We start from the raw sequence: 27,678 nt of genomic DNA, 5'->3' as shown, positions 1-27,678 counted from the left end.
AGAAGGGGGGGGGGGGGAACCCAAAACATTTTTGTCATGGTTTTGGTCAAATAAAACGCGTACACGCCTATAATGACAGGGTGCACGCCGTCCCCACGGACACCTGGCGATTCCAAAGACTTCACAGCATCAGAAGGCATACAGAAACCTTTAATTTTTATTTACCACACATTTAAAAAAGTGAACCACACTATACAAATGATATATCTGATAACAGGAAACGATGCCGAGGACACGCCTAAAGACCGGGTCAAACACGCACTGCTTTCCTTGGGATGTGTAGCTAAAACCTTTCGTTAAAACATAACTTTCTGGCCATATAACCGCAAACACTATGCGGTAGTATTCATAAATCATCTAATAATGCATTACTTTTCAGTTTTTCTTCTTTATCCTTTATGACTTTAGTTTAAATGCACGTAGGCAGTTTGCATGCAAACCGTAGCAGAATGTTGGTTTTTTTTTTTTCTGTAATAGATTGATTTTTCATCGGATTAAATGTCCGGGTTTATTTACAGTAAACGAAGTCTGTCCGTCCTGAGCCAGTTCGGGTGAAGTGAGACACTCCGAGACGCTCCGGGAAGGGTGGGGGGTGAGGGGGGTGATTTAAAGGGAAGTCCAGCTCAGCAGACTCCGGCTAGGATGACACGCACACGTTAACACACACACGCGGTTCAGTTCCGCTCGTCTTTCTTCTTTGCCGTTTTTAATTTTGAAAATAAAAAAAAAAATTCCTCCTCCGTTCACACATTCCCAACGACATAGGCCGAGCGTCAAAAGGAATGATGTTTAAGTACATTGGGGACAACTTAAAAGAGAGCAAGAGAGACGGAGGCGGGGAGGATGAAGAGCGGGCGAAGGAAAAGGAAATGGTTAAGCCAGGTAGCTGTATGTGTCCTTCTCTCCGTCCACTCGCTCCAAGTACTCCTTCTCTATGAGAATGTCGATGCATTTCTGGAAAAGAAAAAAAAAAGACAACACTCTGGTTAAAGTCCTTCTCTCTCTCTCTCACACACTCGTGGAAACCAGCGTTTCAGACTGCGCTCGAGCCAGCTGAGCTAGAAAACTCACGACTGCGGTAGTTTCTAATTCGTTATCCGATTGGTCAGAAGATCATGATTTGAATTTTCTGTAACAGCAGCTCGGACAGCGGTGCGTCCTGGCTGCAATTCAAATGATATTTTTTGTGTCCCCGAATACAATATGGTTTCTATAATAACAGATTACGCTCAGAAACTTGTAAAGATACGATACTTCACATAATCTCAAGATTTAAAAAAAGTGTGGTTAAAATATTATTAATATAGTGAGGTTTTCTCTGAGGGGATGTTTATTTAACATTCATAGAAGGAGTCTCAAACAAGCACTCAGCGCTGATCACAGTCAGCATGGGAGAGTCATCAGGGCAGGTTTCTCGGCAATGTGACGAGAAGCGAGAGCCGGGTGAGGGAACTGTTTATAGCTGCTCTACTGTACATGATAACAGGACTGACTTGTTTTATGGACTTTCCACAACAATAAACATAGCTACAAATGGATTCAAATTGTAATTGTAAAATAAAGAAATAAAAATCGGGGCATGCTGTTGGAGGACAATAAGCAACTTTGTGTCGGGCCGCTCGTGTCACCCAGTCGTTCCTATTTAGGAATTTGACAGTGCTGTGGTGTTTTGTACCTTGATGACGGGGACCCTGGGCTTGAACCTGGAGGACAGCTGGTTGAGGACCTCAGCCAGGAGCTGCTGGTGCTTTAGCATCTTTCTCATCTTCATGATGCGCACTATGGCGGCCTACAGAAGTACACGTGTCCGATATTTACTCGCAGATACGTCGGTCGTTAACGTGAACGAACAAAACGAGGAATTCGTGGTGGTGACGGTCGAAGCGGTGTGAGCACTTACCTGTATTAAGAGCTTTCGGTCTTCCTCGATGTTTTTGTGAGTGGTTTCCTGCTCTTGTTTCTGCTCCGTCTTCATTGGCACGTTGATGTTCACTCGCAGCTTTTTACTAAACGAATGAGACCATGTAAAAAAAAAGAAAAAAGAATAAACTGACTTTGACTCAAATTTTATTTAAAAACCTATCTGCCATCAGACAATGTAAATGGTTTGAATTGAGAGATTAAGATGTAACGCAATAAAAAAGCAATTAGTTATGAGCGTCCAAATCAGTCACGTTGACCGGGGGTCACGATTTCGGGGTCGATCATTTCAACTACGATTGGTGCGGATCAAACGAACGACGTGGCTTAAAAGTGTACTAAATGGACAGCGCATTCAAGCGACTTACTTTTTATAGCCCAGGTAGAGTTTTATGAGCGTGTCCGGTTTAAACTCCACCTCGTCCACGTTAGCGTTCTCATCCTCCAGGACCTGCATGGTGACACGCATCAACACCACAGTCAGCATGCAAGAGACACAACAAGGTCGCCTTGTCTCATGCTCACGCTGCTTATTCCCGGTAATACTTTTAAGCAGTCAAAAACTGGGCTGCAAGGCGAGCCATTTGTGTGTGTATATTTTGCTTCTATAAAGTCTTATTGAACACTGATACCATAGCAATATTCAGATCAGTTAGCATTATTCAGGCAGATATTATATGGTATATACACAATATAGCGTTTGGTATCTTTGGAAAGCTCGTTTCCTCTAGCATCACGATAGCTCGTCTAAATATGGACATTTCCTTTCTAGAGCTCTCCAAGAGTGAGAACCTACAGGCTGACCTAAACCGGGAGACGGAATGAGGCTTTTGTTAACACTCTGAAGCAAAAATCTCAAATTGTGTCGCACTTACACTACCGTTCAAAAGTTTGTGGACACTCGACTGAAATGTTTCTCATGATGTTAAAAACCATTTGATCTGAAGGCGTGCGATTAAACGTGTGAAATCGGTGTCGTAGACAAAAATATAACCGTCCCGACGTGTTCGTTTCATTCATTAGAAAACTAACATTTTATTTACCAAAAAAATAAATATTTTTTTTAAAACAGACGACTCTGAGGGAAATGTTCCGAAAAGCAGCCGATAAGTGTGCGGCGGTGGGGGAACTCCTTTAATACTGTTTAAAAAGCATCTCAGTGAAATTCCTCAAGAAATCGCTCGAGAAAACGCCAAGAATACATTTCTGGAAATTCTAGGCGAAAAGGGCGTCGACTTTGAAGATGATAAAATACTCAAATATTTTGAGTATAATGTGGAAAATAAAAATAAAGAATGAGTGTGTGTAAACTTTTGACCGGTTGTGTATATAAGCCATACTTTCCATGTTCGTTCTTAGTTATATTTTGATGATTACTGCAGAAGGATTTGTTCACACGATGTTTAATGCCTAATTTTGTATTAAACATGCAGATAATCAAGTTAATACATCTGCACAATTTTTTTTTAGAGATTTTATAAATGAAAACAAAACAAAACAAGATAAAAGTCTTTTTTTATCTCTGTTAGAATGAAAAAGATTTTAAGATACAACTGTGTTTAATAGCTAGATTTTTGGTTTTTAAATGTATGTAAATAAGCGCATATTTAATGAGTATCTTATTTGCATATCTAAACATATTTTTTCAGAACGCATGTAATGCAAAAAAAATAAAAAGTTGTAACGTTTATAATTTATTAGTAAAATTTCATGATATCTTCATGTTAAACATTTTCACCTATTCACCTGTAGTGTCTCGCTTTAATAGAAATCAGTCGAGAAAATCGTCACTTACCAGCAATTTGGATTTCAACAAAATTTGTAGAACCTGCACCAAAATGTCCTGCAATAAAAAAAAAAAATTTACTTTGTGGTATTTTAAGAGGCCAAACGAGTGCTATGTAAAAGTTGGTGTGATCAGAGCTACTCACTATTTTGATTTGCGTGCTGTCAGTCAGCTGCTGGACCGTGTACACGTCCTCCGTGTTGTACTGTAGGAGAATGGCCATCTGAAACGTGGACGCCTACATACACACACACACACACACACACAAAATCAAAAGTGCTTGTCAAAATTAATTTACATCGACGGATAGCCTATGCAACCTGTGCTGAATTTTGGTTCTCTGAACACAAAAGGTGTCAAAGGGACAAAATGGTGGAACTAGAAGTAGAACAGACCGATGAAACGGCGGTAATGCGAAGAGAATCTTCCACACACTCGCCTGCGTATCTTTATATACAGCCGCATGATTTAAAAGCAACGTCCACTAGATGGCGCATGAGAGCAAAAACATCAGTGTCCTCAAGTTCCCAAGTCGCACTGTAACGTTGAACACATTACAGTTCTGCCGTCGTCATGATCTGGGTCTCAAACCCTCACTGGATATTCAAAAGTATGTACTAATCTAGAAGAGGCAGAGACTGGTACTCAGAACAGACCTTTTGGTAGGTTAAAAACTACCAAACCTGCCGACATGAAGTTTATAATACTCCATAATGGTCTGGAAGAGTACACAAACATGCAAGTTCAGATACGATGTTAGTTTAGTCAACGGACCCCGCTGTTTACATTGGTCTCTCTCTCTCTTTCTATTTGTCTCTCTCTACCTCTTTCTCTCCATCTCTCTCCCTCTTTCTATTTGTCTCTCTCTACCTCTTTCTCCATCTCTTTCTCTCATTCAATTCCATTTTATTTGTATAGCACTTTTTACAATAGACACTGTCTCAAAGCAGCTTTACAGAAATCTCTCTCTCTTTCTCCATCTCTCTCTACCTGTTTCTCTTTCTCCATCTCTCTTTCTATTTGTCTCTCCCTACCTCTTTCTCCATCTCTTGCTCTCTCTACCTCTTTCTCTCTCTCTCTCCATCTCTCTCTTTCTTTCTTTTTGTCTCTCTCTACCTTTCTCCATTTCTCTCTCTACCTCTATCTCCATCTCTTGCTCTCTCTATTTGTCTCTACCTTTCTCCATCTCTCTCTCTTTCTATTTGTCTACTGTTCTCTTTCTCCATCTCTCCCTTTCTATTTGTCTCTCTCTACCTCTTTCTCTCCATCTCTCTCTCTTTCTATTTGTCTCTCCCTACCTCTTTCTCCATCTCTTGCTCTCTCTATTTGTCTCTCTCTTTCTCTAGCTCTCCTTATTGTTCTCTCTCTCTACCTCTCTCTCTCTTTCTATTTGTCTCTCCCTACCTCCTTCTCCATCTCTTGCTCTGTCTACCTCTTTCTCCATCTCTTTCTCCATCTCTCTATTTCTCTCTCTACCGCTTTCTCTCTATATATAAATATATATATTTTTTACAGAATCCAATAAATTAAAATCAGAACTGGAGGTCTGAAGCTATGCTTAACTATATTTATCTCTGCTGATGAATGTGCTGAAAGTGTGTCCTACCTGCAGGGTATATCTGTTCTTGAAGCAATTAGTGACCAGCTCTCCTTTGGACAGGTGGTAAAGCCAGGTGAGTTTTCGGCCACTGTGTCTGCTGGCGTAGAAGGCTGTGAACCTTTGGTAGCTCCTCTCCAACTGTGCGGAGAGCAAAAATAAAATAAAATAAAATAAATAAATAAAGCATTCAGAACACTGCCATGAAACCATGTACGATACGATGAAGTTTCCGGATTAAACATATTATTAAACTCGAGTTCGACACACGTTCATGGAGTAGAGCGTATTTGTGATCTGGGCGTTCTTAAGACGACGCGGTGGAGCAGACAAAATCCGACAGGAGAACACTCCCTTGCTTGAGGAAATGAACTTGAGGTCAAGATGAGATGGTAAGCAGTATTTTGATGCCAATGATGACGGACCACCTGCCGTTCCTAATTATACTGTATACCTGCATGAGCGGAATCTAAGTTTTGTGTGTGTGTGTGTGTGTAGTACCTCAGAAGGCAGCGCAAAAGTGCAGGATTGCTGGAAAGGCCAAGAACCAGAGCTCAGCACCTGGATACTGAAATCCACTGGAAAGAGGAGACAATTTATAAGAACATTAGTGACAAACTCAGCAGCTCTTTAATAACATGTTTATAATTAAATCCTTTCACCGCTTAGACGGGTTAAATCCCGAAAAAGCTGACGGTTAGCATTGAAAACATGACAGGCGAGTGCTAGTGAGTAAAATTATAAAGACTACAATGTTTTAGGTTATACAACCACCACACTAGTTAACTCGAGAAAGGGGCGGGGCTGTGTGGCCATTTCTAATTGGCATATTTATATACGTATAATCGGGATTTTTAGATGAGTGTCAAATGTGAAATGAAGCTACGACTTATTTTTTAGTGGAACTGCCATGTTAAACATTTAAAGAAATATGAAAAATAATTAAAAAAAACGTCCAGTTAGTAATCAGTCGTGATCCGAGCGCTTGAACGTACAGTCTAAAGGCTCCGAGTTAGTGAGGTGCTTCTTGAACTGCTCGTTTAGGTCTTTGCTGACACCGATGTCCTGGAACATGCGCTGCAGCTTGGACGTGTACTCAAAGCCGCACGCTTGCTGTAAGAAGACACACGGCCATGTTTGGTTACTCAAAAAAAAAAAAAATCAAGTCAGGATCTCTTAGCAGTTTGATAAGACTGGTATTTAGTTGTTGTAGTTAGAGACTGCTTGATAGGTTGTTTTTTTTTTTTTTTTTAGATCAGATGTCTGTGTAAAAGGAAGCGCTGACATTAAAGCAAGCTGGTAGAACCTTCAGTTTGGAGATCATGCTGGCCTCGGCGTCGTCGCTGGCGCTGTTCTGGTGGACCAGGCGCTTAGCCAGCATTTTCGCATAAAACTTCTGGAACACGTCTTTATCCTCGATGTACTTAAACACCACCATCTGGAGTACGAGGTAAAGGGAAAACCCGAATCGGGGTCACTGACGAAACAACTCCAGTGCGTTAAGGAATAACATTGTATATATGTCTATGCAAGTTAACAGCACAAAATCGGTAGCAGATTAAAAAAAAATGATTATTATTTTTTTTTAACAAAATTTTTCTCATTTAGTGTGTATGTTTAAAGTTGACGCACTTCGCTGTGATGCGACTCACATCTGTAACTATGGCGTGCTACTCATTTCCCAAATCCTACCGTCTGCTGCATTCCACACATCAGCTGAGGAGCAATTCGATGATGGTAGAATAGTTTTTACTAGGCAGATTAAGTGGAAACATTGACCAAACAGAGCAAAATGTCCACAAAGCTGTTGTATAAAAACTCTCCTGCTTACAATCCAGTCACTTTATGGTTAAAGACACAGAGAGAAAATAAACATGCTAGCTAGGCTTGAATACGTGTGCACCGACCGACACGTCTTCTAGCTGAAACCGGCGGCCGGCGATATTTTGTCAGCTTGACTGCTATGTACAGCTAAATAGCTCGCCGTACATTGTTACAGTTCGCTACGTGTCACTTTTTTAGCTGTCGATCAGATTTCTGTACAACCGAAAACAGCACGCTGGAGAGCGTCGACGTCCTCAGAGGGCTAGCTACTGAATTTACAACAACTTCTCTATTCTTTACATGTAGTACTACAACTCACCACTTGATTTAGAGTATCTTCAAGCTCGGCTTCTTCTGGGTTCTTGGAGCTTTTCTTAAGCAGAGAGTCACAGTATCGGGCCAGAAGTTCAGGAGATTTGCTGGACGACTGGACCATCTTGGTGACGGCGTTGTTGTTAATGAAGCGTCCACAGGCCTGTTTTGGGGTGGGTGGGTGGGGGGGATTGGGGGATGGGGACAAACAAACCAGTTTCGCAGACTTTCAGTACACATCACAGATGATTAACTGAAAGCTTTTTATTCCTCCAGGTTTCCGCTGCAATCAAAGAATATTTCCGTATCAGCCACGCGTGTGGACGTAATATAGACTACTGCTCAAAAGTTTACACACACTCATTCTTTATTTCCTACACCACATTTTAGAATAATAATAATAAAGTCATCAAAACTCTGGAGGAACACAAATGGAACTACGGGAATTATGTCGTGATAAAAAAAACAAAAATCCAAAATAAATCAAAATAATTGAATATTTTAGCATCTTCGAAGTAGACTAGAATTTCCAGAAATGTATCCTTGGTGTTTTCTCGACTGATTACTTGAGGAATTTCCCCGAGATGCTTTATAAACAGTATTAAAAGGAGTCCACACCGACGCTGGACACTTATCGGCTGCTTTTCGGAATATTTCGCTCCGAGTCGTCCGTTTAAAAAAATATTTTTTTTTGTAAATAAACTGTTAGTTTCAGTCCAATGAAAGAAACGAATACGTCGGCATGATTATATTTTTGTCTACGGCACCGATCTCAAACATTTAATCACACGCCTTCAGATCTAAAGGTTTTTAACATCATGAGAAAGAGTTCAGTCGAGTGTCCACAAACTTTTGACCGGTAGTGTGTATTAACATTACCGAGTAGAAGGAAAGGAGATGCGAAAGATCTGTATGGAAAGAGTTACCTTATCCAGTGCGGCAACAAAGCCGGCGTCGTTGTTAAACGCAGACATCACCAAAGCGTTGTACTTCTTATGGACGTCCAAAATGGTCTGGACGTACATTTTGGGGTCCTGGATAAAAGGTAAAAAGACAATACGTGGTCAAAAGAAGAAGTTGTTGTTGTTGTTGTTGTGTGCTTTAACCCATGAGGTTAGTATTAGACGCTCTCACGAGGCTTCGCGCTCACATTAAGAGCAGCTTCCCCACATTTCTCGATAGCAGCTAGGCCTTGGTTGTAGATGTGCGTTTCTAGCAGCTTCTTCAGCTCTCCCAAACCGTCCGTGATCCGAGACACGAGGTTGTACATGCGCCCGAGATCTGCGGAAATGGATAAATCGATTTGATGCGCAAGACGGTCAAGAGCAGAGACGTTACTGAGACTGACCCAAAGCATGCACGCTGAGATTTATTTATTTATTTATTTAGATCTCCACACCTTCGTTCTTGTCTGCATCCAGAAGATTTTGGAACTCCGTGTGAAAGATCTCCAGGTGCTTTTCAATGAGAACCTGCTCACACTTCCTGGCCAGCTCATCCTGCGTGCTTTCATGGAGGTAGACCTGTACCCTCCTCTGCTCTTCCAACAAACGTGCTTCCGCCTGCACACACACATGTAGCTATTTATAAGACAGTCTTAGACATTTTAAGCAAACACACACACAGCTGCGATTCATCTGGATTAACTCAGGAAGCTGCTAGCACGACAAACCATCTTGGAGAAAAGTTTGTTCTTATAAGGCAATTTGGCACACAAGTCCATACTTCAAATTCTTCATACTGAGAAACATTCCTCAGTTCCTGTTTGGGGTTTTATGTGTGTATATATATAAAAAAACTGTATTACACTACCGGTCAAAAGTTTGTGGACGCTGGACTGAAACGTTTCTCATGAACTTTAAAAAGCTTTTGATCTGAAGGTGTGTGATTAAATGTTTGAAATCTGTGTCGTAGACAAAAATTTTCTTTCATTAGATTAAAACTAACATTTTATTTACAAAAAAATCTTTTTTTTTTTTTTTTAAACGGATGACTCGGAGCTAAATATTCCGAAAAGCAGCCGATAAGTGTCCGGCGTAGGTGGGAACTCCTTTAATACTGTTTGTAAAGCATCTCAGGGAAATTCCTCAAGAAATCGCTCAAGAAAACGCCAAGAATACATTTCTGGAAATTCTAGTCTACTTAGAAGATGCTAAAATATCAAATAATTTTGGATTTTTTTTAATCACAACATAACTCTCGTCGCTCCAGTTGTGTCACTCCAGAGTTCTGATGACTATTATTATTCTAAAATGAGGAAAATAAAAATAAAGAATGAGTGTGTGTAAACTTTTGACCGGTAGTGTAGGTTAACCAAGTTGACTACACAATGTACCACCAGATATTCAACAAAACCTTGCCATTGCCAGACCTTTTTCATGTACTCTGTGACCGGGTTCTGCTGCAGGAATTCCGTGCTCTCCCTCGTGTAGAAGCGCTCCGTGTCGGCCAGGAACTGAGTCTCAAAGTATTCCTTATAGACGGACAGAGTGGGGCCTTTGGCAAAGGCGTCGTCCTCGTTCAAACCCAGCTCAACTAAACAGAGGTGGATAATAATCTCCCATTATTGTCGGCTACTACAATAAATGCTAGTAGTTTGGGGGGGGGGGGGGGATTCATATATTTTGTCACCTACTTTTTTTTTTTTGAGAAAATATCTGCTTCAAACCACATCCAGTTCTTCACTAATGTCACTTACTGATATGCTTTAGGATTCTCAAAGCAATGTCTCTAAAGCATATCCCAGACAATAAACATGCTTTTGGGTGAATTTGAAACTCACGAAAACAACACAAAAAATACAAAACTGTTTTATGAATAAGTGTGAACAGGAAACGCTTTTAAAAACGAGCTGACTCGATGAGGAAGAAAAAACGTGACGGGTCTAGAGAGCGTAAGGACGCACCGTAGGACTGAACCACGCCACTGATGAGTCTGGTGTTGATGGTCTCTCCGTTTCGCTCCTTCTCGATAAGCTTCAATACTGCGTTTGTAACCTAGAATAGTGAACGGAAAAAATTTGCTTCAAATGTGACGGAATGATAGGAAGTCGTAATGCTACAGCGTACAAAGACTTTCTATACAATCGTGTGCTTCTGACTTTTGAGAAAGGACGACATATGGGTGTGATCAGGTGACCACATACTTTTGGCCATATAGCATATTGACAAGACAAAAAAAAAAAAAAAAGTTCCTCCCACATAGTATGAAACACAAACCTGCTTATTCAGAGGTCGAAACAGACATTCTCTCCAGGTCACCAAGGCTAGCTGAAAGAAAAAAAAAAAAAAAAAAAAAAAGGGAGGGTGGATAGATATAATTACACTTCACAGAGCATATCACACACACACGCACGCACACGAAGACGACTTCAGAGAAGCTTACCGAGTAGATTTCATAGATCCCCTTGCGACCCTCGTCACATTCGCGGCGCACCCAGTGGCGGTTGAGGTAGGCACAGATACCATTGAGTACTTTGCTGGAGAACCGGTAGTCTTCCCACTGCTGTGTGTAGAACTTCAGAACGCTCTCGTCCATCAAGTCCTCTCCGTCCTGGGAATACAGTACAAAAGTGGGAAAAGTCAAATGAACCGAGCTCACACGTTACTCATCGGTTTTAACCTAAAAAGAACCAATTCGTTCACGACTAATATATTATATATATGTCTTACCTTTAGTAAGTTAGTAAGGTAATTCTTCAGGAACTCCTTTAGTCTCTTGTAGAGCTCGAGGCCCACAAACTGGGCTCCTCCTGGAGTGGGCGCCTTCTTAGAAGGTTTGGATTGGGGGATGCCCGGCCCGCGGGCCTGGTTCGACTGGTGCACGCTGGTACAGTAATTATACACGTGACTGGAAACATGGAGTCAAGGACTTATGCAGATAAAAACCCTACATGCTAAAACAAACATAACAGTAACATCATGTCGAAAATTTACAACATGAATTATTATTATTATTATTATTATTATTACATCTTTTGCTGTTTACAGCGTCACTGTAGATCACTATACGACCGTCAGAGCTTCCGTTATAGAAAATGAATCAACTCCTTCGACAGCGCTGTGGTATTAGTATTATTACGGATAATAGCACTGAGCAATATGATCAAATCGCTATTGTTTGTCTGTACTGTTTTTCTGGTTACATTGTGAACATATACACCGATCAGCCAGAACATTAAAACCACTGACACGTGACGTGAATAAGGTCGATTATCTCGTTACATTGGCACCTGTTGAGGAGTGAGATATACAGTATTAGGCGGTAAGTGAACGGTCAGTTCTCGAAGTTGACGTGTTGGAAGCAGGAAGAATGGGCAAGCGTACGGATCTGAGCGACTTTGACGAGGGCCAAATTGTGAAAGTGAGACGACGGAGACGTCGGAGCATCTCCAAAGCGGCAGGTCTTGTGGAGTGTTCCCGGTATGCAGTGGTTAGGACCTACCAACTGTGGTCCAAAGAAGGACAACCGGTGAACCAGCGACAGGGTCATGGGTGCCCAAGGTGTTGACCCGGCATCAAAATTCCCCAGGTTCCTCAATCCGATCGAGCATCTGTTTGACGTGCTGGACAAACAAATCAGATTCATGGAAGCCCCACCATGGGGCAACTTACAGGACTTAAAGGATCTGCTGCTAACGTCTTGGTGCCAGATACCACAGCACTCCTTCAGAGGTCTTGTGGAGTCCATGCCTCGACGGGTCAGAGCTGTTTTGGCGGCACGAAGGGGCACCCGATACACAATATTAAGCAGGTGGTTTTAATATTACGGCTGATCGGTGTGTATGTAATGTATTGAGAGACTTATTAATATTGTTACATGATATTCTTGCCACACTGCCCCGGCATGATGAATTAAGCGTGGGAGGACTTCAGGTTGACCGATTCAATCCACACCCGCTATTATTTTCCCTCATAACAACTGAACCGAACACACGAGCACACAGGATACGTGTAGAGCTCCATGTAGCGAGACTTGGCCATGCTCTGGCGTGTGTAAACCTGCTGAATACCCGCTCGCAGGTCATCCCAGATCTGGTCCAGCCCAATCTGTTTGAGTCCATGAGGGTTCTGGCTCCTGGTAGACGACATTCTCTGTCCTCTCCCAGTCTTCCCTGCTGCGGTGTAGGAATCTCTTCCAGGCGTTCGGCTCTTCGTGTCCCTTGGCTCGACGAGGCGGCGCCCAGCTAGTCCTCCATAGGGTGCGGCGGTCAGCAGCGACGACGTGGAGGAAAAGACGAGGCCTCGGACCGTGGAGGCAGAGCGCCCGGTGACCGTAGGGGGACACTTATGTAAGAGCCAAGAAAGAAACCTGCAGGAGAACACAATACGGGCCGGGGATTACCACGAGCTACGCTCAGATCACAAGACGACGTATTTCCCCGGATTATAAAAGCGCAGCAAAGCAGCTTAATCTTTGCTCTTATAACACATTAAACCACCTGATATATAAAAGTGAGCTCACACTCTAGTCACATAGAAATTGCTTGGAAATGTCAGGAGTATTAAACAAGTGCACAGAGGAATTAAGAATGCTTTATGAGGGAATGCTTACAACAGGAAATTGATATATTAATATCCAAGCCAAAGAGACATTAATATCATTTAAGATGTGTCCGTGTCAGAATGATGGACACCGTGCAAGGTGCGTGTGATGCCTGAGACTTAAAAAAAAAAAAAAATCAAAATAAGAAGCACGGCTGCACGAGAGAGAAATTAACACGCCCGTCCGTCATTCTGACGTTGTCTCTCTCCGAATAGAAGCTGCAGCTGTTTTCCCTCTGGATAATCATGGCTTGTGAGGAAGCCACACTATTCATTACACCCCGCGGTTTCCTCCTTGAAACCATGGCAACAGCACCAAGAGCGTGGGCAAATCGTCATAGTCGGAGACGGTGGTGTCAGCGGGCGCTCTTGCACCAGGTCATGACTCCGAACAGGCAATTAGCTCGATTATGAGACCGGTCAACAAAGTGTAATATCATGTAGAGTAGTGAAACTTCGCCGTTTCACTACAAAGGCCATATTTCGTCTGCCGTTTCTTTAGACCCGTCTGGACTGCAGCGGTTTCCCTGGCTTCAATCAAAACATGAGATCGGTATCCCCTACACGCTGGCTGAGCAGAACACGATACATTAGGCTAATCAGCCGCAACGAGGGCAATCAGAGATCAAAAAGTCTTAACGGGGTAAAACGAGCGTGTCGGGCACCGAGGGTCAGCGGAGTTCAACCGTGCAATCTCAGCCGAAGAGGAAGTGACTAAGAACAGAGGAAGTGGTTGTTGAGACGCTTGACTTATTTCCTCCACATCCGCACTACGCCGATTGATAAGTCAGCTTTTTGTTTTGTTTTGTTTTTTTTAACGGAGAAGACGACATCACCCTCTGTTTGTCTTTTTTTTTTTTTTTTGCATTTCCCAGAATTTGGGAAATTAAAGCGATCATTCGTTCTTTGAGAACTTCATCCTAATCAAGATCGCTGTGGCCCCTGGGAACAACGAGAGTTCCAGGTCCATTCACACACTCGCTCACACCAAGGGTAGGCCAGCATCCCGAGCTCAGGATCGACCCGGAGACCCTGCGAGCAAAGCGGGGCGTTTTTCCCCCAGAGCTGGGATTCAGCAAGGCAGTCCTTCTTTCATATGAAAATAAAAAATTTTAAAAAGCGAGCCGACACAAACCCAGAAATTTAGACAAATAATCGTTCAATCATGACAAAATAAACGGCGCCGTATAAGCAGAGGACGGACGTTCTGTCTGCGCAGAGCCGTAAGCAAATGTCTGAGCGGACGGAAGATTTAGTGTTCGTTTATTATTATCATTAATAATATTAGATTATTATTACATATTTTATTGGCATGGAAGTGAGTCAAAATAACTTCCACTTCTGTTTTTCAGTCGGGCGAATTCTGCGATTTCTCGGGTTCTGCTGTTGCGATGGATCTTGTTGGGAAACCGAATGTTACGTAGGCGATCTGGGAACATTTCAGATTTGTGCCTGACGAGAGAGGTGAACCTAAACAAATAAATGTCGTCTTTGTTGTCGAAAGGCGTGTCACCCAGCCGCAAAAAAATATACATTTTATTTAATATTTAGATTCTTAACGTATTATTTAGGTTACCGTCCTACTGGTATTTCTTTGAAAGTTTTATAGGCTTGCGATATGTTACACTTGTAAAAGAAATAAAGTATCCGTCAGAGAAACGTGCGACCGTGTTTAACTCCGTCTCGTTATTATCCACTAATTCTCCTTCTCCCCTTGCGTGCAATCACAACACCGTATCCCACAGCGCCCTCAAGCTGTTTCTCACCGCAACAACGTGACACGACAACGCCGTATCGAGACGTTTCAATGACGGAAGTGCTAAAATAAAGCCTCGTTTCACTTTCTTATATTTAGGTTTTAATTTCATTTAAGCCTATGAAATTATATACATTATATCATATAAAATATAGTGGTATAAATATCAGGTCCTCAGTTTTGGTCATTAACCACCGCGGTGGTAATAAACTGGCACCGTCACAGAACTAACGAAACCCAATATGTTTGCTAAAAATCATATAACCGATTATCACAAAAGGCCAGACGTCTATGGGTCTGAGAAGTTACGCAAAACACGTGCACTTAGCAGCCCTCGGTAGGTCAATGATGACGGACTGTAAACCTTCTACAGACAGGAAAAACTTGTCAGCTGTCCTCGACCACCATGATAAGAAACCACTCGGGTAGTGGATGCTTCTGAGTATACGGGTACAGCAGCAGCGTACAGCAGCGTTGCTACAGATGGTGTACGCTTACTGCCACTTTACATGACACACCCACCTTGTTGGTCATCTCACAGATGTGAAGTCTTGTAGGGAAAGACTTATTACATCTGGCGTAAACCAAACACCGAATTCCACAAAAAGAACATACCTACAGTCGAGCATGGCGGTGGAAGTGTGATGGTGTGAAGGAATCAGGATGGGGGCAAATACATTTTCACATAACTGTACGTTTACAACAGCTATAAACTACAGTTCCCCTCATCAGCCTCTCTTTTTTCCTCGCTCGCTCTTGAATTTAATGAGGGGAAAAAAACAACAAGTTACAGAGAAACCAGGAAGTGTAAAGTCCTGTCTTCACTCCATACGAACAATAAAGACTTCTTCCACACACTTCACCTAAACATCTCCTTACAGAAAACTTCACTATCTCAAGGGTCCAACGTCCAAATCCCTCTGAACACGTTCTTACTAGTGAAAAGATAACGATAACGTATTAGACCCAGCGCAACTCTGTGACTTGAGTGACTCCTGTCAGAGGGGCGTGTCTCAATCGGCTCCCTGATTCAGCAGTCAGGGATCAGGGACTCGGCCATTTTAAGGGCTGTCTCGATAGCAAAATTATTCCAGGAAACTAGAACGGGCGCCCCATAAAAAATAATAAAAATAAATCCCACAATGGACCATGAAAACCAGGGAGCATCGACGTTCCCTTACTGGAAACGACGTCATATTTTCTGACTCCTGAAAATCTAAGTAGCTTTTTATCGTAGCTCTCAAATGATTGCTTACGTTTGTTTTTTTTTTTTTTACTTTATTTGACAGTCTATATCCGGTTTGTTCGAGTCGAATGACGTCTGTTTAATGAATTTTTTTCTTTAATTAAAAATCCACTAGCTAGCCTACAAATTACCAGGACAGAAACGAGTGCGATTAAAAAGCGAACAAATTTGTACGACGTGTAACGTAGGAAACAACGTGAGTACGTCGTCGTAGTCATCACGTCGCCAGAAATCGACTCATCACTGTCCCAGTGTGTAGCGAGCCAGGGTCCTTAACAAGTGCCTGACCTCGTGATCACCATATACTGATTCACGACCTACGGATCTAACTGAGGCGCACATATAGAAAATTAATCAACACCTTCTGACCAATCAGAGTGGAGAATTCATCAGCGCTGTCGTAGAACACCATGTCCTGTTTCTGAGAACAGCAAGTTGGAGGATTGTTTCTCAACACTTCTGTACCTGACAGACACACACACACACACACACACACACACACAGTGTACATTCTCATTTGTGTGGATAAATATATATACAGAAATCACCTGAGCAGAGAACCTAGTTTTAAGCAGAACACCTGCTGTTTGTTAATAAACATCCAGCTGTTTGTCAACATGTTTACACACCAGACAGATGCGGAATAACATCATCTTAATGCACTTATTACAGTTACAGCTGTCTAAACGCGCTGACTAGCTGTTATTATGATCATTATGGGATGTTGTTGTTATTATTATGGGATATACGCTTACGTCAAAGCATCACGTTAGCGCTGATGATGGTTAGCTAATGACGTGTCGTTCTTACGGTGGCCGTAATTTTAATACAATTAAAACGTCCGTTATTAACCGATTATAATGACTGCATAAAACACACAACGCGGTGTCAGAACGAAACCGTTCTGATATGCTAGGTTTCAGAGCTAGCCGCTAAAACTAACGAGCTAGCAAGCTAGTGTTACCGGGAGGCCCGAGTTGGTAGCAAGCTGGAAATTCTCTCGCTTAGCTACGAATAAAATGCTTGTGTGTAATAAATGATAAGAAGTCGTAGATCAAAGACTAGGTATAAACTTAGCTAGCTAGCTAAGTGAAACGGGTTAAGCTGAACTAGCAGTCACGGGTCGGAGGCTGGTTTATTTATTTATTTATTTATTTATTTTAAGTTAAACAAACCTAGCCGGCTAAATGCGCGCTCTTACTTACCATTGTCCAGCAGCACGCGCTTCTCAATCTTCAGCTCACGATCACATGAAAGGAAGACAACCCCTACAACTTATTCCTACTTTTCCGGATATTTTTTTTTTGTTCCAATTTGTAAATCCCCTAAAAAAAACATTAAATCACCCGTCCGACCCAGACTCCAGTGTAATGCAGTCCAGTTTTCGCTAACAAAGCTACAAACTGCAGTTACATCGAGAGGCAAAATGGCGCCGGATCCCAAATCCACCCAAACTCCATTCACAAGTGCACTACATAGGGAATACAGTTACCGCCTTCTGCGCTCTAAAGGAAGTACACTATGTGTCAAAAGGGACCTATTTAGGACGCAGTCGGTGATACTGTCTTCGAAGTGGTGCTCACAGAAATGTGTCCGTAAGAAACGCGGATTTAAAATGATGACGTTCCGGTTCTCTGCTTACTTGACTGTAAATCAGGGGTTAATTAATTTTTTTTTAACATAAATAAAATTGTTAATTTGATACTATAATCCAGTGTTTCAAAGCACTTTAGTAAAAATTAAAAGATTCAAAGCTTTTTGTATCTTATTTTAAAGTTTTGTTTAGTTCCATGTGACATGATTTTTTGTTTGTTTGTTTTAACTTCTGAGAGAGATATTAAGAATATATTGACTCTCATATCACAACAATCACAACTGTGGCAGTTTATACTAGCTATTAAATAATTATCTAACCCATCATTATATCATGAAAACAAACAAATAACACCTATATAAAAAAAAATAAATAAATAAAAAGAACCACAACCCTCTGGATTTACGCCACACTTTGAGAACCACTGCTTTAAATCACAGTTTCAATCTGAACGTCGTTCATTTTCAGGGATATATCGTAGAATATTCTCCTGATTTACCGCAATAAATAAACATAAACATAAACATTATGGATTTTCAATGTACATGTTTATTTTTTGTCATTTTTCATTACTTCCTTAAAATCTAGGTGTTTGACAGAAGAACAGATCACCTAGATCTTTAAGGACATGCAACAATGTACAAATCAATTTTTTTTTTTTTAAATTTTCATACATATATACAAATATACATCCGTATTTGTATATTGTATATGTCTAAGCAGCAAGACATAACAGTTAGAAATGCCTGGGGGGAAAAAACTGCATGTAGTCCGTATAGCTGCTGAGGATATCAGAGTTCAGTTCTCTTTCCCACGTCAGATTTTCATGTACTGGAGAAACAATGCAATAATTTATTGATTTTTGCGATACTTTCATTACTGGACGCTTTGCATTCATACAACTGTAAAATCGAATAACACATAAAAAGTATGTAACAAAAAAAAAAGAAGCAGATTTTCATGTTGGTAATCTTGTCATATATAAATATTAAGGTCATTCACTGTACATTTATTGTAATGTTGCATCCGGGAACAACTTAAAGAAGCAATACGTGAAATTTTCTCAAGTCTATTGAAAAATAATTTCCTTAACAGGAGCCGTTGAATGTTACATGGTTACAAGAAAGATGAAAATAACCCGCATGTCTGAAATCTGTTCTTATGGTGTTCATCTGTTTCATTTTATAACAACACAATGCATAAAAACATTCCAGACACCAAATCCATAAAGTGAAATCGCACTTGCTTTAATATTGATCATGCTTGCAAACAAACAAACAAACAAACAAAAACATGTATGATATGGAAACCTACAAATCGGTGTGCAAAAGTTTACACACCATTAGGACAAAATGAAGAAGAAAAAAAGTTACCGGGAGCAATTTATAGCAACAAGAGGTTCCTTAAAGATACGGATATTAATACTGAAAAAAAAACAAGAGATCTGCTCAAATTTGTGCATCTTTTGTGATTACTGAACATTCGATTCATCTTGTCTAATAACTTGGGAGTTGGAACTCTTTTTACTTGGGCATCGTTTGCAAAATAGAAATACGTTTTATTTATCCACCCCTTCCCTCATTGAACAACCATGGGGGCACAAACTTTTGCACTTGACTGTAGATCTGTAGGAAAAATGCTGTCTATCTGCCAGCCGTCACTAGACGACACTGTAACTTAAATTCTGACATAACTACATAATAAACAGATCCTTCCCTTTAAGCCAGTAGGGTTTAATATCTGATAATCTTATAACTCACCTGCGACTAATTGTCTGATCTGAGCTCGTCTGAACGCCGTGAGGAATTATCATGCTGCACGTTCACACTCCACATCAGATCAAATCAGGATTTTGCTGAAGTGCATCAGAGAACATGCTCAAGGCTGTACTGCAGCTGTGTGTTGTGTTGTGTGCTGTGAAAGCCTGCGGGAGCTCGTTTTAGGCATCGGGTCCTACTGTAGGACCATGCTTGTGGATAAATCATACAAATAAACAAACAAACAAACAATGTTGTATTGCAGTTCTGTATCCTGTACAAGCCGGTGGAAGGTCATCTTGGCACTGTATCTTACTTTAGAACCACACAAACAAACAAAAAACAAAACATTGTAGGCACTGTGTCTTACTTTAGAACCACACATATAAACAAACAAACAAGTAAACAAACAAACAAAGTTATTTATTCATTTCTGTATCCTCTGAAAAGTCATTTTGGCACTGTGTCTTACTTTTTTTTTACAACGAAAATAATTAAATAGATAGATAGATAGATAGATAGATAGATAGATAAATAGATAAAGACAGAAATAAAGGAAAACATAAATAAATTCAAATTAATTAAATAAATAAACACAAATAAATAAATAAATAAATAAATAAAGAGAAAAGAGAAAGAAAGGGAAACAAATAAATAAACACAGAAGGAAAGGAAAACAAATCAATTCTAACAAGTAAATAAATAAATAGATACATAAATAAACAAACAAGTAGATAAATAATGACAGAAAGAAAGAAAACATAAAATAGATAGATAGACAGATAGATAAAGACATATAAAATAAACAAATAAATAAATACAAAGAGAAAGAAAGGAAAACATAAATAATTCAAATTAATTAAATAAATAAACACAAACAAACAAACAAACAAACAAATAAATAAATAAATAAAGACAGAAAAGAGAAAGAAAGGGAAACATAAATAAATAAATAAATAAAAAACAGAAGGAAAGGAAAACAAATCAATTCTAATAAGTAAATAAATAAATAGATACATAAATAAACAAACAAACAAGTAGATAAATAAAAACAGAAAGAAAGAAAACAAAATAGATAGACAGACAGATAGATAAAGACATATAAAATAAACAAATAAATAAATACAAAGAGAAAGAAAGGAAAACATAAATAAATTCAAATTAAATAATAAATAAATAAATAAATAAATGAAAAAAATAAATAAATAAAGACAGAAGGAAAGGAAAACAAATAAATTCTAATAAGTAAATAAATACATAGATACATAAATAAACAAACAAACAAGTAGATAAATAATGACAGAAAGAAAGAAAACAAATAAATAAAAAATAAGCACACAAATAAATAAATAGATAGATAAATAGATAGATAGATATGTAGATAAATAAATAGATAGATATATAGATAGACAGATAAAGATAGAAAGAAAGGTGTCTTTTGAAAGGATGTCATTATGGTGCTGTAGAACAAACAAATAAAATCAAATAAAACCAAACAAACAAACACTTTTGAAGCTGTAAAATGGAGAAGAGTGGATTGTTCCTTTAATGGTTGGAGACGCCGAGTTAAATCTCTCAGGAACATCAACAAACCTGAACCTAACACTTCCTGCTTCTGACACGATCATTTCTAACATTCAGTATTAACCAGGCTGGATGAAAGATTCCTGAAGGCCGTTTTCCATACGAGGGGATGGAATAAATCACATTTACACAACCCCCCCCCCCACACACACACACACACACCACACACACAGAGGGAATGAACACAGAACACAAAGAACTCTAAGAACATAAAGTACGCAGGAGCTGCTGTAACAGTGTGGAACGGCATTCGTGTCCCATGCTACTGTGCTGTATCGCTGAAAACATACTGACATACAATCACACGTCATCATCTGTAACACCAATATCCGTTATGCTCTTGGGGTTTGTGAAGAAGACTCTCAGAAGAAGGCTGTCCACCGTTCTGATGGAGGCTTCCGGTTCCTTCCATTTGTCAGTCCGTGAAAAGCAGAAAGATGTTTTGTCTCTATGTAGTGAACAGGATGAAGTGAGACTTTATATACAGCGTAATTCCCAGGCAGTGTCCTGTCCATCAGTAAACACACTTCACTTCCTCCAGGAGTCCGTATGATGCCACACACACACACACACACACACACACACACACACACACGCTGAGAGTTAATGTTGGTCTCGTGATGCGTCTCTGTGTATGTAACTCCCCCTTTTTCTCATGCACCGGGGGCTTAAATAAACCATTCCTTCTTGCTCTCGTCGATGGTCTCTGTAAAGGCAGGGTCGTTCACGATGATGGCGGCGTCAGCACAGTCCGCTGACTCCGCCCCCTTTGCTTCGTTGGTGTGGTACGAGCCCTTGTGGCGGAACATGTGGCGCACCAGGAACACCAGCGTGCAGAGGATGGAGAAGATTACGACCGCAATGATGCCTGAACAACAGGGGGTGGGGGAGGGGTGTGAATGTAGATTCATTATAATAGTAATAATAATAATAAGTGGAAGAATAAGAAGAAGGATGATAATAAAAATGCCATTATTATTAATTATGTATAATTCTGATTAATCTTATTTGTGGTAAATCATAACAACAAAATAGTATTATTACCGTACATTAGTACAGTATATTATTGATATTAACTAATCAACAACAACAACATCATCAAAAATAATAATCTTATCACGTCTTATTTAATGAACTTGATTTGCCTATTAGTATTAATAATTGTAAGAATATTTTGATATTTAGTCCACTAAATTATATATTATACATTTTAATAATTACTATTATCAGCTTTAGTAATAATCCTAATAACTAATAATTTATTATACTCAATGTATATAATAAGAATAAAAAATAATAACGATAATAATATTCTTAGAATAATAATAATAATCTCTTGAACTTTCTTTCTTTCTTCTTTCATTAATATTAATAATCATAAGACTATTTCAATATAGTCACTAAACTAAAGTATGACATATTTTTAAATATCTAATAACATTATTATTATGGTTGCTATTATTAATAAACAACGACAACAATTATTAGTATTAATAATTAATTAATTATATCATTATTATTAATAATAATAATATAATATAACGATGAATGAGGAAATATTGTGATAGATGAATTACATTATCTGTTGTAAATTGCAGCCAAAAAAAGTATAATCACATCAGTGATAAATATAGAAATAAAAAACTTTTAAACATTGTTAACATTATTCGAATTATCCGCATTAATAATCAGATTATTATTGGGTTATACACGTAGTAAACTACTGTATTAAGATCTGAACTGACTACTACACTATCAACAAAAAAGTAGCATTATTAGTTATTTATTTACTTATTTACTAAATATAACAATAATAATCATTATTGCGAACATTGTGTTTTATTTGATGATTATTAGCTCATTGTCTTTCCACTGACTGACTGTTCTGTCGTCCACACGGGGGAGCTTTCAGCATTTAAATCGCACACACACACACACACACACACACTCCAGCAGAATCTCACTAACCCGCACTTATGCAATGGAACACGAGGAATCGTATAAATCATACTATAATTGTGAGAATTTCTATAATAACTGAAACATATTTCGTTCTGTATGATGCAAACCGAATGAACCCTCACCTCCGATTATCGCCGAGTCGCGGTTCACCCCATCCCGGTTCACCCCCTCTTCATCGAAAGGGAACTGGATTCCAGCTAAACAAAGGAAGATGAAAGATTTCTAAAACAATCGTCTTCATTTCATTTAATAAGCAGATGTGTGTGTGTGTGTGTGTGTGTATGTGTCAATCAGTGTGTCTTGTGTGAATCGAGTGTGAGTGGAGAGGTCGAGGTTGGCACAGGAGCAGAGCTGAGATAAACCGTCTGCTCTCTTCAGCTGCCATCTCAGCAGGACACACACTCTACATGACCGAAACCCAGGAATACCAAATGCACCCCTACACACACACACACACACACACACACACGGGATGTGATGTATGTGCCAGTGCTGCACTAATCCTCTCTATAGCCCAGGGATCACAGATGGCATCATCACTATAGCTTTCTTTTAATAAAACACCACCCTTAGTGTGCCTTCTTCTACTGTACAACCCGTATAAACAAAGACGTACAGTTTCTCTCTAAACAAATTCATTTAAAAACAACCTCATTTCCAGGAATAAACTCAGTCTCTGAAATCTCTAGGCGGAAAACGAAACTGCAGCTTTGTGGCCTGTGTTTCCAAAAGCAGCAAGGAAGATCATTTCTCTAAAAGACCTTCTGAAATGTCATGCAGAACCTCACTGTAAACAAACTCGGTGAGATATTACTCTCCGTTACTGCCACATGGCGTGAAGCACTTACGCTTCCTTTCTTACTAATGGCTTTTCGACTCTTCATACAAACAAAACAATATGCATATGTTCATATTATATACTGTCACCTAAATCTACTTTCATTACGATTCACCAAGAACAGTACACCAGAGAAAGTTTCCAGAGAAAGAAAGAAATATATCCGTACAGTATGTACTGTATACTTATAATATATAATGTACACTCTTTATTACTTCATTAAAGTACGCCTGCTCGTCCGTGCAGATAGCCGATCGGCCAATCACGTGGCGGCCGTGCAGTACAGAAAGTCAAGCAGGTACAGGTCGAGCGCTTCATTTAATATTCGCATCAAACAACGACATCTGATTGGCTGGTCTGATCTACTGGGATTTTCACACACAACAAAACTCGACAGTTCACACAAAGTGGTGTCGAAAAAAAACATCCAGTGAGGACCGGCTCCGACGAGAAGGCGACGGAAACTCGAATGCACAACTCTTTACAACCGCGATGAGCAGAAAAGCATCTCACGAACGGTTCGTTTACACGGACGATGATATCCCGATATTAACCCTGTTAAGACGATACTCTGATTATGAAACTAGCACGTAAACGGCGATTATTGATTACGTTAATCCGATTAAAGTCATACTCGAAGTAAACACAAATGGAATTAAGACGTGTGGAGCGTTCCTGTTTTACTCGTGTTATCGAAGTGCGCTACAGACATGTACGCACCTTAGTCACATTATTAACGTCGTGTGGGAGTTTTCACCGCGTTTTGCGACAGGACACGTACACACACACACGGCAGCGCTCGACCGTTTGACGGCAAACGAGAGCACGGCCGCGTCCGAAACCGCGTACTTACCCGCACTTAACCTACGCGTGTGGTTTAGGATGCAGATCATGGGTATAGCATGACAAATAATTAACTTATTAATGAACCCCCCCCACACACAGACACACATCTGACACAAAAGGTTCAATGCTTGATGTTTTTAGATGTTGTAAATACCAGGAAATTGGCGTTCCAATACTTTCGGAGGGGACCGTGAATGTTCCAGCGATCTTTTTAAAGCTCACTTTTGCTTCTCATTGGATCGTTGGAGGAGTCGAGCACTCCTCGAGTTACAAAATTATAGCTCTCATAACTTTTGCTCGGTGGTTTATTTTTACCGTCGACGTCCTGGACATTTAAACCCGGAGCTCGGAATAAACGGACTATAAACGATGAGAAGGGGAGGATGTACAGAAGGAAGGGCTATAGATCTTCAGTCTCAGGAGAACTTGTGGTCATGACTCGTCGACAAGGCCTGGATCGATAAAGCAGCCTTGCTAATGATCACGCAGCAACATGAGCCTGAAGGGAAACCCGAGGGAGCAGATCGGTAACGAGACGCTGCGAGCAGTAATAATCGTCATGATGGCAACGATGTTCTCCCGGGTATAAATAAACGAACCATAGTAGAGACAATCGCCATCCTCGTCATCCTCACCTGATTCGGGCTGCCAGGGGTTGAAGGTCACCGACATGGCGGGGATGGTGAGCGGTAAAGCGCCGCAATTGGACTCCACCAGCACGCCCTGAACGGAAGCGGTGGACGGCGCGCTCGGTCTCAACGCCGCTTTCAGAGGCGCGATGCGGTTGAACTGCACTCTGGAGAGGCAGCCGACGAAGCCCGGAGTGTTATAACGCTCTATGAGCACGCTGTCTACCTGACCCGTTTCTGAAAAAAGAAACAAGAAGAAGAGATTGTAGAAGTTTAGATACAGCAATAATTAAGGAATGAAACATGTTAAGCGTTACGCTGTAGGAAAATAATCGACGACGAGGCGCTGTGATGCCGCGTGATGTCACGTGGAGGCACTGTTCCCGCCCAGATGTTGATTATTTTCCAATAACAGCGCGTGTGAAAGTGTTTAGTTCCTGTCAAATCTTAGAAATTTGCCAATCCTAAGTATTTCAATTCATTAAAGAACGACGTGGAATTTTTTTTTTATCCGTTTACAGGTACATTTAATGTCATGGAACGTCTGTGAAACAAGTTAGTTCCTGTTCTCGCTTATACTATAGCAGCTATAAACTCTTTATTTATTTATTTCCCCGCCGTGTCAATAAACATACACTAGAAGATATAATCCATACGTAATAATTATAATATATAAGGAATAACACACTTCAGGGCATGCTGTTATAGGAGACGAATCTATACTCTAAGGAGTAACTCTTTTTTTTTTTTTTTCGATAACAGTACGTCCTGAAGTGTTTATTCCTCTTACAGCACAGCGATTTGTCTTACGGTATTTATTAACGAATGACAATGAAATTTTGATCCTTTTGTAGCCATGTTTTGGAACGTTCTTGAAACAAATGAGTCCCGGGTAGAAATCCTGGTACAAACACTCCTCTTCCTGTTGATACTACAGTACAGAATGTCGCGAGGACTACTGTCAAGTCCTTCTGACCGATCAGGATTTGAGAATTCAGCAGCGCTGTAGTATAGCGATAAACAACACAATAGTGTTAGGGTTACCTGTGTGTGTGTGTGTGTGCATGTGAGAAAGAGAGAGAGAGTGAGAGAGAGAGACGTGGGTGCAATTCTCTGGTTTCTCAGAGACGCAGCCGTGTTTTCCTTCCAGTAATGAGCCCCTCAGAGCTCAGCCTTTCTATCTGTCTTGCTCTACCTATCTATTTATACGCCCGCTCCTTCCTGTTTATCACGGCTACTTCATCATCGACCTGGCCGATTTGAGTTTTTACACTACAGAGGGTTTCCTGGCTGACTTTCCTGCCTGTGTGGTGCGTCTCTGAGCGCTCCGAGTCTCGGTCCGCCTCTGCTCTAGCATCACGGCTAAGACGTGGAGAGTGGAGCGAGAACAGGAGCTCTCTCTTTCCAGAGCGCTTACGGGACAGGATGATCTCGGTACTCAGGGGAGCTGACTCACTTCACACGGAAAACGTGGAAAGTGGATTTCCGAAAGCTGTTCAATCACGGACAAGCCTCGCTTTTTCCACACTCTTGAAGTCGAGTCTCAAAATAACGCCGTTTTTAATCCCACGTCGGAAAACATAAAACGGACAGCTTAACTCCTTTACTGTCGCGTAGCGCTCGCACTGGAGTCTCCTTCCATAAACGTTAAATAAACATCTCTATACAGAACACTCCATCGTATCGTTCAAGTCCCTGTGTACGCTGTTACTATAGAAACGATAACGTATTAATATCAATACAGACCGAGTGCATTCATATAAACCGGTGATTTCTAGAAAACGATTCACCTTCTGACCAATCAGAACCGAGAATCCAACAGCGCTGTCGTATAACATACTGTGCATTATTATTATTATTATTATTATTATTATTATTATTATATATCCGTATAGCATATAATTAGCTTAATGACTCTGGCCACCATTTTGACTCTGAGTGTTGGAACGCTTGGGATCAATTCATTAATTGTATGTTTTCGGAAAAATGAACCGCTCACCGAAGACTTTTCCGAGGAAAATGGTCTTGATCAGGTTGAACTCGGTGTCCGACGCGTCAGGGAGGGAGTAACTCATGGTGGGGTAATGATCTAACTGTACACGTGGAAAAACACACAAATATATAAACACACACAGGCTACTGAATAATATATATGTTACAGTTTACTGCATCATCCATCCATCCATATAGTTCCCATACTGCTTATCCTACATAGAGTTGTGGGGAGCCTGGAGCTTATCCCAGGGAGCTCGGGGCACAGGGTGGGGGACAGCCTGGACGGAGTGCCAATCCATCACGGTACACAATAAGGTCCCAAAATATCTTAGAAATGTGTATAAACATTCCTTTATACCAGTGGTTAATTAGAATATTAAATGAAGGGTAAGCAACTCCTTTTGAGAAATTAATTTTTATATTGATGCATTGTGTATGTGTATAATTGTAGGGGTTTTATTTGTGTTTGAGAAGCCAAAGAAGAATTTC

General features: G+C 40.3%; 2 protein-coding genes across 4 annotated transcripts in view; both read right to left on the bottom strand.

Moving 5' to 3' along the window:
* Positions 1-139: 139 nt before the first annotated feature.
* Positions 140-17,597, bottom strand: cul1a (cullin 1a). 3 transcript variants are annotated; one of them, XM_053651149.1, is made up of 22 exons: positions 17,190-17,597; positions 16,346-16,449; positions 12,390-12,749; positions 11,111-11,288; positions 10,824-10,991; positions 10,658-10,708; positions 10,345-10,435; positions 9,811-9,974; positions 8,839-9,001; positions 8,590-8,720; positions 8,366-8,473; positions 7,447-7,602; positions 6,610-6,741; positions 6,299-6,416; positions 5,805-5,881; positions 5,313-5,444; positions 3,852-3,944; positions 3,716-3,763; positions 2,289-2,371; positions 1,901-2,006; positions 1,676-1,789; positions 140-954 (listed from the first exon to the last, which is right to left on the bottom strand). In XM_053651149.1, exons 3-22 carry the CDS (start codon positions 12,527-12,529, stop codon positions 874-876), a joined length of 2,334 nt encoding a protein of 777 aa, XP_053507124.1. In that variant the 5' UTR covers positions 12,530-12,749; positions 16,346-16,449; positions 17,190-17,597; the 3' UTR covers positions 140-873. The 3 variants fall into 3 exon arrangements, with proteins under 3 accessions (XP_053507124.1, XP_053507126.1, XP_053507125.1); XM_053651151.1 differs by having other exon boundaries at positions 16,354-16,449; XM_053651150.1 differs by lacking the exon at positions 16,346-16,449.
* A 3,492-nt stretch (positions 17,598-21,089) lies between these two features.
* cntnap2b (contactin associated protein 2b) overlaps positions 21,090-27,678 on the bottom strand; it is a 54,101-nt gene continuing 47,512 nt past the window's right edge. Inside the window, exons 22-25 of the mRNA XM_053651152.1 lie at positions 27,194-27,287; positions 25,201-25,431; positions 23,004-23,078; positions 21,090-21,787 (exon numbers count right to left, since the gene is read on the bottom strand). Coding sequence (XP_053507127.1) covers positions 21,588-21,787; positions 23,004-23,078; positions 25,201-25,431; positions 27,194-27,287 — 600 coding nt within the window. The 3' untranslated portion in view covers positions 21,090-21,587. The remainder of the gene's footprint in view (positions 21,788-23,003; positions 23,079-25,200; positions 25,432-27,193; positions 27,288-27,678) is intronic.

This window comes from Ictalurus furcatus, chromosome 20 (genome assembly GCF_023375685.1).
Source record: "Ictalurus furcatus strain D&B chromosome 20, Billie_1.0, whole genome shotgun sequence".
Lineage (NCBI taxonomy): Eukaryota > Metazoa > Chordata > Actinopteri > Siluriformes > Ictaluridae > Ictalurus > Ictalurus furcatus.
Note: the sequence above shows the minus strand (reverse complement) of the source record. Positions and strands in the feature narration are given on the sequence as shown.